The sequence below is a fragment of the Odontomachus brunneus genome, unplaced genomic scaffold (genome assembly GCF_010583005.1).
Source record: "Odontomachus brunneus isolate Ranch 3 - 2012 unplaced genomic scaffold, Obru_v1 Obru_scaffold_097, whole genome shotgun sequence".
Lineage (NCBI taxonomy): Eukaryota > Metazoa > Arthropoda > Insecta > Hymenoptera > Formicidae > Odontomachus > Odontomachus brunneus.
The window spans coordinates 1,260,483-1,272,984 of record NW_022639547.1 but is presented as its reverse complement, the minus strand read 5'-3'; the positions used below and the strand labels follow the sequence as shown (position 1 = coordinate 1,272,984).

At 43.2% G+C, this 12,502-nt stretch overlaps 2 protein-coding genes across 3 annotated transcripts in view; one reads left to right on the top strand and one right to left on the bottom strand.

The window, feature by feature from the left end:
- LOC116848569 (putative protein FAM10A4) overlaps positions 1-12,502 on the bottom strand; it is an 18,609-nt gene that overhangs the window by 3,531 nt on the left and 2,576 nt on the right. The gene's annotated exons all lie outside the window — the stretch shown is intronic.
- On the top strand, positions 1,312-12,462 carry LOC116848568 (sarcalumenin). Of its 2 annotated transcripts, none has more exons than XM_032824807.1 (11): positions 1,312-1,662; positions 5,971-6,060; positions 6,126-6,214; positions 6,450-6,687; positions 6,763-7,719; positions 7,916-8,197; positions 8,371-8,487; positions 8,669-8,841; positions 8,954-9,145; positions 9,287-9,550; positions 9,827-12,462. In XM_032824807.1, the coding sequence occupies exons 1-11, from the start codon at positions 1,590-1,592 to the stop codon at positions 10,211-10,213; spliced, it is 2,862 nt and encodes a 953-aa protein (XP_032680698.1). In that variant the 5' UTR covers positions 1,312-1,589; the 3' UTR covers positions 10,214-12,462. The 2 variants fall into 2 exon arrangements, with proteins under 2 accessions (XP_032680698.1, XP_032680699.1); XM_032824808.1 differs by having other exon boundaries at positions 1,313-1,662; positions 7,919-8,197.

Below are 12,502 nucleotides of genomic sequence, written 5' to 3'. Positions count from 1 at the left end.
TCTCTCTCTCTCTCTCTCTCTCTCTCTCTCTCTCTCTCTCTCGCTCTCTCGATTGTGCGCCACGCTAGAAAACGTCAACATCAACGCAATAACATCTTTTCACGATTGTATCTACCATGTTTGTAACCGATTACAGAAATACAAAATGAATATTAATAATATTAATATAAGAAATACATTTGCATCAAATATTGCATCGTGGAGCACAATATAGAACTATGTAACTATAAACGTTACAATCTGAATTTTCCCGATCGGACGAACGACGGACGCTATTTAACAAAAAATGAGAAACACAACAACAGTAAAAAGTAAACGATAATGTGCTTTTGTCATAAATAAGAAGCATTAGCCGATGGTAGGAGGCGCTATGAGGGTAACATTCGCGAAATGATACGCGAGTCGCATGTAGCAACAATGCATAACACAGCGACAGTACGTAGGTCCTCATCAGACAATCAGCGATTTTATTATTTGAAAAAACTCGTGCACCATCATGACAAAGGGATAGTTTTAAATAGTCAACAAGTATCGCTCGAGAGTTGTAGTCGCGCGATATCAACACGACAAAACACGTACCTAGCATTAACAATTCGAAAAGTGTTAAGCTTGTTGAAATTTCGTTCCCACAGGCCGCTAGACGAAATAATAGAATCAATACGATGCAGTTAGAAGTAAATACTAATTGCGGATACATGGGGATTCGCGCGCGGAACAAGAGAGCCGCGAATAACTTATTAATTAATCAGTTATAGAAACTACGAATTCTCGGAACAGTGGGAAAAGGAAAAAATCGCGAACTCGAAACCTACATGCTTTACATCAAAACTATTTCGAACACGGTCCTCATAGTCCACGTCAAACGGGCAACCTTGATCCACGTCGCGCCTCCGTAATCATCGTAAAAATAAGAGCTGCCCGCGCGCTCTGCTCGTCACGAATGAGGAAGACCTCCTCTCCGATCTCTCTTTCTCGTATGTTTTACGAGATCTTCTTCGTAACTCTATTCTGTTGGGAAATGGTTCTTTTATCAAAATGCGTGACTAATAATCGGCTCGCTGAATCGAGCGAGTGCATCGCGTTGCTTGGATGCATCTGCTCGCCGCAGAAAGAATCAGAGCCGAAGTAGCGTCGAGTAACGTTAAAGCAAATGATACTCAAAGCTCACTTCTTAAAGTTGTAATCGACTGTGTCGAGTAAGTAGAGTGCGAGAACGAAAGAGGGGGTAGTGGTGAGTACACTTCCGAGTGTAGTCGAGTCGCTGGAGGCGATTATCTTCTCCTATCTTTTCTTTTTCTTCTACATGTTGTGGCCGATGACCACGAAATTACTCGGACGGACTCGAAGAAACAGCGAGAAGAAAAATGCGAGGCTCGCTGCGTGGCTCTCTCCTCGTCTCGTCCCTGTCCGTGGGGTAAGACGTAGCGACGAACGAAGAGTAGAGAGGGGCGTCTTCAGGGTTTGGCGGTAGTGACAATGCCAGTTCCTCGCGGGCTAGTTGGAGTCGAGAGCGACGACGGGATCGAGAAGTGAGAGACAAGCTAGCTGCCAACGCTGGCCGCTGATCGTGTAGTGCCTAGTGATACGAGATGACGGTTGCGCGAATGAGACCCGCGCTAGTCGCGGGCCTCTTCCTGAGCCTTCTAGCTGTCGCCTTACAAGGTCAGTAAAATCGACGAGCCGATTCACCACCATGCCGATGGGCTTTCACACATCGAAGACGGGACATTGGGTTTCGTGATCAAATAATTATAATCAACCGGTTGATCTCACTGTGGTTACTGTGGTGACAATATATCAATTTTATCCTACTGGTTGTGATTCGCAATTATATGAATTGACATACGTGCTCATTGCTTGAAATCTACATAGTCGGAATCGGATCTCGAATTGGCAAAATGATACCAAGAGGTGTTACTACTGGGAGAGGTGAACAGAATAGAGTTTGCGCGTAGCAGGGCGAAATAACGAAGAGGTAGGATGTCGTTTCGAGGCGTGGACACCGTCAACGACAAACAAGTTGAGACGTTGACGAAACTATGACGATTGACTGACGAAGGTCAATGTTACGTAAAGTTAGCGATCAGCGTCATCGGCGCCTTCTTCATCCATGCAATGGACTGTATCCATGATTTAGTCATCGTATGATACGTCTCGCGAGGAATCTATCCACCAAAAATATCGACGACAATTCTCTACTTGGCTTCGTGATGATTTCTCTTTTCCTTTTTATTGCCGATGACGAAATCACGTTCGTCGATATTCTCCGTTACTGCCACTCGAGCTTATCGTCAGTTTAATCTGTGGAAAATGGATTTACCAAAATAAAAAAAGACTAATAGAAGAAAAAAAATCTGAAAAATTTTTCAACGTTTAACATTTCGTAGCCATAAAATTACTCAATAAATTACTCCCTCCCCATCCCCGATCGCTAATTATATAAACCACACGTTGAATCTCTTCATCAATATCAATATTTAGGATATCTTGCAATTTCGAGCAAATAGACTCCTCTGAACTTCTTTGATAAACGAATAATCGAAGAAAGACGCCCCGAAAACGGAGTCTCGGAGTTTAAATAAAAGTCACGAGTGTTGATTCAAGGATTTGTTATTTCGGGAATCGATGGTAGTTGGCTGTCATCAACTCGCGCGAATAATTACATAAGAAACGGCATAAATCCGTGCCAGCCTTGCGTTATAAACTCCGAGAGAATTAAATAATTCCAATCCCAATAATTAAATGCAATCTGAAATAATCGAGTTCGGGTTTTCATCCCCAATCACAGCATATTTCACATCATAACAGACACACGGACGAATACGCATAAATTTTCGCTCAGTTTTTAATCAAACGTTTCCACCAGTTTCCCCATAATATCGTATCGTTAAGGATAATCGGAAAGAAATTTTAGTGCAGAAGAAATACGGAGCAAAAGTAACTTTCGCAAGGATCGTAACGAGTGGCGTTAATGAGAATAGCTTATTTTATCCACAATAAATCGTAGATTCTATGTTGAGTTTTCTTTGTTGACGATAATTGCAAAAAAGTTCGTTATGACTAGATGCGGCAAAAAGCTATACATATCGTAGACTATGGAACAAGACTCGAGGTTCTATCTTTATCCGGCGCAGCTGCTCTTGCCAAACGACAGCTGCGCGCGCGTCTCCTTCCGTCACACATCGTTCAAAAATTCTCTCGTATTATCGCGTATTATCTCGAGATGAGCGGCGAGCGACGATAACAGACGAAGCAAAATTTCTAGTCGATAATGGAGTTTGTAATAGCATAAAAGGACGCTAAAGAGAATGATATCGGCCATTTGATTTGACTGCACTGAAACCAACATTATGATTTTGTGTAAGGGTCCATTGGACTCAATTTTAGTTCTTCTTTAGATCCTGTTTTAAGCGATTCGTTTTAACCGAGGGTGAACGGATACGACTGATAAGTGTCAGAGCGATCGACATAGACGACATATTCGACCGAAAAAAAAACCTCATATATATATATATATATATATATATATATATATATATATATATATATAAGAGAGAAAAGGAAAGAGCTACTTTTGTTTCTTGCACTTAGTGCAAAGCAAACTGTCTCGCAAATCCAAGAAGAGGAGGAGGGAGGATTTAGTCGCAGGATAAGTAGAAAGCTATCTCAGTGCTCTCGGAAATACCGAGAGGACGACGACAAAACCGGAGATTCTTGCCAGACATTGCCATATGTGATATAACAATACGATACAGTCACTACACCGAAATGAAACGAAATTTCTCATATGTTTACGTGCGAGATCACGTGAGCTCGTAAACTACAATGATTCTCTATGTATCTGACAGTTAGGTAACCGTCGCGACGCGCAAGCTCGAGCGAGCATCGAACTAAACTGGCCGGACCGTAGGTCTTCTCGATTTCACCATTGCATCGATATCAATTTCACTGTTATCATTTACGCAGCCACATGGTCGCATCAAAGCTCGATATCTTTGGTCATGATTATATTATAATCTCACGGTAGTTTAGCCCCGATGTTTCCTCGAAACTATAACGAGTGCTTAATCTGAAAATATCATTAAACATCATTGCAACGGATTGCAAATTAACGGGGTAACAGAGAAATGGATTACATTAAACTCGATGTAGAAATTTTTTTTACATACAATTATTTCCGGCAGCAAACGTACTCTCTTGTTCTTGCACGAAAATAACAGTAGAATAGTATTCATGGTAGATTCTTATACCAACAACGCTATATAAATACACTTAATAAACAAATAGCTTTTTCTTTACTATAATTATATCGTTGTGTGCAATTTATCACTGTACCAAACACTTTTTCCTCAGTGTATACGGTAGGAGAACTTTATACTGTACAAACAGTATGAACATTGTATATTATATTTGATAATATAAATTTCGGCCAATCGACAGTCCAATCAACTCGCAGCTTTCTTTCGTGAACAGATGATAAAAATACGATTCGCGCTCGCCTAATATATAAATATTTCTAAGCGTCGCTCTCTCGGCTCAAAGCCGCCTACCCGACGCTAAATTTAGAAACCGGCCACGTCCCAGGTACCGCCTGTAGAAAGATGATATCGACATTTTCTTCGGTGGAAACTCCTAACCGTTCCTTCGCATTTAAATCGAGAAGTTTGAAAGAAGCTTTTGTAAGCCGCGCAAAAACACAAGTTCTATGGTAAATTCAGAACTGAAGACATGCGCGACACTGTGTAGTGGTGATCTGTGTCGTACGACGCATCGACACGCTCTGAGAGAAATTTAGTAGCATTTAGCAGGGGTACAGGGGATCATTTCTCTCTTTCCGCAAACGTTTAATTCGTATTGATGAACGAACGAACATGTCTGCGAGAGGAAACTCTATGTTCTCTTCGTTATGTTAAAAAAGCGCCGTCTTATGTTTTTAATATCCTCGGTTTCTCAATTCTCAGTGCTGACCTCTGTCAGCAACTGACTCTCCTCTCCTCTTCCATCACGTGAAAACCAAGAAACGAATAGTTCAGAATTTGGAGCTATTTGTGGATCTTTCGATCTCCGCTAGTTAAAAATTTTGAGCTCCTTTTCCTGAGCTGAAAAATTTGGATTTCCAAGTGGAACGCGTTCACTCAGCTGCCTTGCCGCCACCTAGAAACGTCAGGGAAACGAGCTCAAACTAGTTTTAACTAGCGGGAATCGAGAATTCATAAATAGCTCCAAATTCTGACTTATTCGTTTTTCGGTTTTCTTTACGTTTTTCTTTCTCAGTTGTCTCAAGACAGAATATATGTTAAAACGTACTCGCGAACTCGGCCGAATTAGAGTCGACAGAGAAAAGATATTCAATTTAAAGTTCCAACCACGGCAGAAACAAATGGCCGACGCGGATGCCGCGGACGCAACGGTGATGCAAATTTTCATCGGACACGTCGCGTGTATGATAAGTCGCGTTAGGTATTCCTGAACACCTGTCACCACGCGACAGGTGAGCACGCGCACCTTACGACGATGCGTGGACGATGCGTAATAACTTTGACAGCTTCTTGCGTCACTCGGGTCACAGATATTTCGGGTGGTGGTCGCGTGGCGTTAAACTCACCGCGCCACCGAAAGCGCGAGTCCTGTGAGCGCGCAATGGATTATCTAATATCGCGTGCGCGCCACGTTTCTCTTGGCACCAATGTATTAACACTCGCACACGGATGTGCAAAACCCCCAGCGAGAATTTTCCCAGCTGAAAATTTCTGGCAACCGGACACTCGCAGTGAAACGCGAACAATGTAAATATCTCGACGAGGCGAAGCTTTTACGCGAGGTTACCGCGCATGTATATCTGTGCCTCCGCGCTCTACCATCACCTATACTCGTTATGCGATATATCGCAGAACGATCGTACCCGACGAGCTGTTGGCCAACAAGCCGACTTAGATCGACTCAGAATAATGTTATAATATATTGTCGTAGGTGTCCTGAGCGAGGAGGAGCTAGACAAGGTACCGTCCGAAGACTTGTGTCGACCGTATATTGAGAAGGCGCTCAAAGGCCTCGGTACAGGTAATACTAGATGATGGCGAATATTCGACTGGAACATAGCGATTTCTAGAATATTTCGTTTCAAGGATCTCTGGAGCAGACCAGTGCAGAGGTTGGAGTTGGGGTCGAGGTCGACCAAGAGAGTCGCGAGGAAACACGGGTTGCGAGCGAAGAGGTAAGGTAGAGTCTTCTTTCAACGACAGGTCTCATCCTGAGACCTGTTCAAAGAAATGACCAATCGGCCGAGATTGTCGCGACTAATTCACTTTCAAGCTGGGTCTCATTTAAAATCAATCGACATCTTAGTAACGCACAGTTATTTATAGATATAAATAATTAACGAATAACACGCAGAGAGTGAAAGTGCAGTAGAAAAATTAATTTATTTCCTTTTCTTTCTTTTTTATTAGGTACTAGCTGATGAAGCAGCAAACGACGTTTCAGAAGAGGTGGATGAAATCAAAGACGAAGAAGATACGGTAGAACAAAGCATTGAAGCGGCAGAAGCTGACGAAAGTAAAGAAGCGACTGAAGAACAAGTCGATACTAGCGAAGAAAAGGTAGAAGGTAAATCCGAAAAAGATGAAGGCGGACAAAGCGACGAAGCCGAGACTACCGAGAGTGCTGAGATCAGCACCGCCCGGGAAGGTAAGAGGTAGCTGCAGTCGCAATATACTTGAAATTAATGTACAATACGTAAGTTAAGATTTCTCTTTCTTATAGAGGAAATAGAGGAAGCAGCTGACACGCCCGCCGGGATAGCTGAAGAAGAACAGACCGACTCTCCCGAGAAAATAACCGAAAGCGAAGAGGGCTCCGATCAAGCGACAGCCGAGGAGGAAGATGAAAAGCCCGACGAAGAAAAATCAGACGAAGAAGCAAAAGTAGAAGATGAAAAGTCTGAGGAGGAGGAAGAGAAAGCAGACGACGAAACAAAGTCCGAGGAAGAAAAGGACGAAACTGAAGAAGAATCGAGAATCGAGGAAGAGGAAGGCCAGCAAGAGGAATCCGAAGAAGCTACCGAAGAAGTAGCGCTCGAGTCTAAAGAAGAGGCGGAATCTGAGCAAGCATCTACGGAAGTTAGCGTCGAAGCGGAAGGAGCCGAAGAAGATGCCGTATCAATCGAAGATCGGACACTGAGTGGTGAAAGTAAACAGGATAGCGTCGAGGAAGAAGCGCAAACTGAGAGTGCCGAAGCTGAAAGTGAAATAGAAGAAAGAGCGAGTGAAGAAACTACTGAAGTAACCGGTTCTGAGGATATAGAAGAGAGTGCAAAATCAGCAGAAGCGGAGGACGAAGAAGAAGAGGACAAAGGAGAAGAAGAAGAAGAAGAAGCAAGAACGATGTCCGCCGAGGAGGAAGAGGAAAAATCTGCGGAGGACGAGAAGAAATCCACAGAGGACGAAGAAAAGGAAGCGAAATCTGAGGAAGAAGAAGCAAAATGCGACAAGGATGACGCGGAATGTGAACGTTCTGCCGAGCAGGGAAGTCAGGGGAAGAGTAAAGCCGAGAAATCCGAGGAAGAAGAAGACAAGGAGGATGAAGAGGAGACGGAGGGAAAATCGGAAGAGGAAGGAGCAAAGTCTGAAGAAGAAGAAGAAGATCGACATGTCAAATCACGCGGAAGGCGACAAGTCGACGAGGAAGATACTAAAGTAACTGGCGAGTCTATGGAGGAAGGTAAAGGAGATCGACATATTCTGTTTCTTTCTTTCTTTCTTTCTTCTTGTGCAATTATATTTTTCATGTTACTATCGTGTTACTTATGTCGCGTAGTATTACGTCATGTACTGCGACGTACAGTGACACAATTAATACAGCTACTTTTGATACGATAGGTAATGCGAAATTATTATGACAATTTCTCACATGTTAGCAGCCATTAGCGAGGAAGAGGAAGAGAAAGAGGAAGAGCGAGAACAAGAGCCCACTCCGGAGGAGGATTTGATTCAGGATATCGAAATACCAGAGAACCTCCGGCCTAGAGATCACATAAACCAGCTGTTAAAATTAGACGAAGAAAACGAGCAGAAGGAGCGAGCTACGCAAAGAATGGCAGATATCATTCTCAGGGATCTGAAGAGACTGTACGACAACGCTATACAGCCGTTAGAAACCATGTATAAATACAGGGACTTGAGCAACAGACACTTTGGAGGTGAGCGAACACGAGTGTGTGTGTGTGTGTGTGTGTGTGTGTGTGTTTAGTCGGCATGCTTATATACTTAATTTCCTTATAATTTCCTAAAAGCGACTATGAAATTAATTGTACGATCACCTGCTGCTTCAATAATCCGGTCTGTCGGATCGTTATTTCCTCTGTGCCGATAGATCCCGAGATATTCTCCAAGCCACTAGTGCTCTTTATGGGTCCGTGGAGCGGTGGAAAGTCGTCCATCATCAATTACCTGCTTGACATCGAGTACAAACCCATGTCGCTGAGGACAGGTGCGTAAGTAACGAATGAAAGCGTGTACCAACCACACTCTGGTTGGCTTTGCGCTTAAAAAGTGACGAGGATTTAGCGGTGGGGGAGCGTGCCGGGAGGGCATTGAGTAGCGTTTAGACGGTTTGTAAAAGTGCTTAAAGAAGCATTACGGAAATTACGCCAACTATGGAAATGACGTAGGGGCCGAGCCATCCCCGGCGTATTTTAACATAATAATGCACGGCGAGGAAGAGGAGATCCTCGATGGCACCCAGCTGGCCGCCGATTGGACCTTCTCGGGGCTGCAGAAGTTTGGCCAGGGTATGCTGGATCGTCTCAGAGGCCTACGACTCAACAACAAGTTGCTGGAAAAGGTAAGCGAGGGCAAAGTGGCAAACGGCGATCGGCGTGAAGAAATGAGAAAAGAATAGAAGAGAATGGGGCATACACAATGTTCCGTATTGTAATTAACCGCTACATCGTCAGGTGAATATCGTCGAGATACCAGGAATCTTGGAGATTCGTAAGCAAGTTCAACGTTTGTTCCCCTTCAACGACGCCTGCCAGTGGTTCATCGATCGAGCGGACATAATATTTCTGGTTTACGATCCCGCCAAACTAGACGTCGGACCCGAGACCGAGGCGATTCTGGACCAGCTGAAGGGAAGGGAATATCAGGTGAGAAGTAATAATGAGAATACACCGCGAAGGTGGAGATAGGAGCGAGCGACATAATCATTGTGCGAACTTGTTCCCGAGCATTTGATAGATACTAGATATACAATGATAATAACGACGATATAACACAACTGTCGACAGACCCGCATCATTCTTAACAAGGCGGACCAGGTAAAACCGGAAGAATTGATGAGAGTGCAGGGCGCATTAATATGGAATATATCGCCGCTGATGTCAAGTGCAGAGCCGCCGATAATGTACTCCACGTCGTTGTGGTCGTTACCCTATGAGGCTGGCGCCCCCACCAGACTGCTGTACGCTCAGGAACGCGCATTCCTGCGCGATCTGCGTACCGCGATAAACAAGAGAGTCGAGCACAAGATAGCGAGCGCCAGAAGATTTGCCGTAAGTTGATTCTCCTAGTTTGCTCTAATGAGCAAACAGCTCGCTCCTACTTCGCTCCCTGCAACGAAAGAAACGGCGAGATCGATGAAACTTGGATTGGAAACTCGAATGAGCAAAATCTGTTGAATCAAATAAATTATTGTGACGATTAATTGTGATTGAATAATTGGTCGACGGCAACTACATCGACATGGTGTATCGTTGTACCAACGTTGATATAATTCGTGGATTACGATGTTTGTCGATGGTGGATGATAGGCGATTTGTCGATTTCAGGTACGAGTGCGCAACCACGCGAAAATGGTGGACTGCTATCTAACAACGTACTACAATCACAAGACGTTCTTCGGCGACAAACGGCAAATCAGCGACAAGATTATCGAAAATCCGCAAGACTATCACATCTACGAGGGTCTCAGCACTCTGACCAACATATCGCGATACGATCTTCCCGACCCGGACGTTTATCGTGATTTCTTCCGATTAAATGCGCTCTACGACTTCCCGCTGCTGAGCTCCACGTGCACGTACTTCCGCGGCTGCCCGATCAATAGGCTCGACGTGGCCATCGCCTACGATCTACCCGAACTTGTGGGCAAGTATAAGAAGTCGGTGGAGGCGGTGCTGCACGAGAACGAGAGTAACAACAGCCCTACGAGTTGAGTACGAGTCTGCAGTCCGAAACAGAGTAGCTCTTGATACCATGTGAAGTACGGACTGGTGAGGCTTAGCGCCGAAATGCCTTGGTAGCGCGAAAGTAAAAGTCAAGGACAAAAGTCGTCGCGACTCGCGCGTTGTACGACGAGGACTCCGAGGACAGCGAAAGTGGTCCGATATTTGAGATGGTACCGAGGACTCTCTTTCTAAAATTCGGAGAGTTGGGTCGCGCTATCCTCGCATCGTGTTCGATGTTGCTCCAAAGACAAGCGGTCGGTGATTTACGTGAGAAGCTCTGAGACGATTATGAAGGAAAGAGAGAAGAGCAGGAAGCAGTTTGTCGAAGCATGCGAGCTGAGGTATCGGTTATCTATCGAGAGGATAGCAAACTCAACGCCAAGTATCCGTAGATCCGAATAGTTTAGCCTCGTCCCTCAGGGCAGAACACGACGAGTGGAGTGTGTATCATGCCAAGTCGGTCGGCGCAACTCCTCCTCCTCCTCCTCCTCCGCGATTGCAGAGAAGAGCAAGTGTGTTGCTTATCTGGTAAACAATGCGAGTGCTACCATTCCGATCCAAAAGCGGGCAGTGAGAGTTCTCCTCGAATATGTGTTCAGATATCGGTTCCTCTTGACGAAAACGCACGTTTAGGTGCGCAACAGAGATGTCAACTCGCTTCTACAAGAACTCGACTCGAAAATATCGAAATTTTATCTTCTTGACTCGAAGAATCATTGCTATCAAGTTTCTTTCTAACATTGATCAGAGATTGATCTGCCTAATTTTTATCTCGTTAAATTCCAAAATTTGAGAAGATTGCATCTTTTTATTTTCGACTTTTTTTTTCAAAATCGAGTTCTCAAGGAAATGCACAATATCATTGTTGCATCGAGTCCTTCAATTCGTTTGTCTCGTGACGACGAATCGATGCCTGCTGAAAGCCTTTTTTCTCAAAGAAAAACAGACTCTCCGGAATCAACGTAATGTTGAACAACTGCAACAGTTTCGTCCGCCAAGTTCCTTCATGACAGGAACATATCTCTAATCGTATCGAAATATTTCCATTGTGAAAGAGATAAAGTGATCTCTCTTTGTGGCTTTTGTGAAATATGCCTTATATAAACTGATTGTGTTCTTATTAAACTGTAATTAAAACAATTATAACAAAAGTGTGCTGATTTCTCACGCGTTTCCAATGTGATAACGTGTGTGAGATAGATCGTGGTGGAGCTTTTCTGATCCGAGATTTGGACTTGTTCGAATTTACAGTAGGCGCAACATGCGTTTCCTACATATTTTAGACACGGAATCTTCTTACATAATTATATCGTAAGATTCGCAGATACTTTTAACCCTTCGTTTTTTAAATTCTGAAATCCTTGACGATTTTTTCCTTTCAACTCCGAGATCCTTAGATATTTTTTACTATTTAAATCCCTAAATTACCACGAATTCTCGCGATGTTTTCTTCTCAATTCCCTTTCTTTCATAGTTTCTTTCCTTTAATTTCCAATTCCTAACGATTCTATTTCTATTCTTTAAAGTTTGCTTAGACTTTATATTCTTAGACTCGAAGCCTGTACTCCCTAGTAGATTACTAGTAGAAGATTGCCTCATGCTCCTTATCCATCGTTGTTGCCAATATTACTAATCTCGAACTGACAGACGAAAACGTTCACAATAAGTGAATCACATTAATATGTACGATTCTAATAAAAAAGCAATGATCCTACGCGAAGGCAAATATAGTAATGATGTGTTTCCAGTTCTCTGCGCATTGCGTCTTACAACGAGCGCGCAGCACGTTTTAATCGATTTGCATTCTAAATCGCGGATAATCGAGAGAACTTTATTTATCCACATAAGATTATATAAGCGATACGCGATTTATTATACTCTTAAATGCGAATATTGTTAATATTATTATTGTTGTTGTGCATTGTTGTTGCTATTGTCATCATTGTTATCTCACATTATATACATTATATATAAAGATTACATTAAGTAAATTTAGTATTGTTACAAGAAACATGTGTTACCGAGGCATCTGTATCTCTCTAGTTGGAGTACGGTATCATTTAATACATCGGCGAACAATGTACTTTTAGATTAAGTAAAGAAAGCGGGCGGACGGGCAGGCGAGCGAGAGAGCGAAAGAGCGAGAGAGAGAGAGAGAGAGAGAGACTTTACGAAATTATAATTCTAAATACTGTTTAGGCAAGTGTATGTTTGAAATAAGAACGTGTGTAATGATACTTCTGTTTATATGTATGTATATATATATATATATATATA

Bases quoted from the DNA above. Each gene is read 5' to 3' on its own strand.
- LOC116848568 (XM_032824807.1), top strand. From the start codon at position 1,590: ATGACGGTTGCGCGAATGAGACCCGCGCTAGTCGCGGGCCTCTTCCTG. The intron at 7,720-7,915 runs GTAAAGGAGATC...CTCACATGTTAG, and splicing joins TGGCGAGTCTATGGAGGAAG to CAGCCATTAGCGAGGAAGAG. The intron at 8,842-8,953 runs GTAAGCGAGGGC...CTACATCGTCAG, and splicing joins ACAACAAGTTGCTGGAAAAG to GTGAATATCGTCGAGATACC.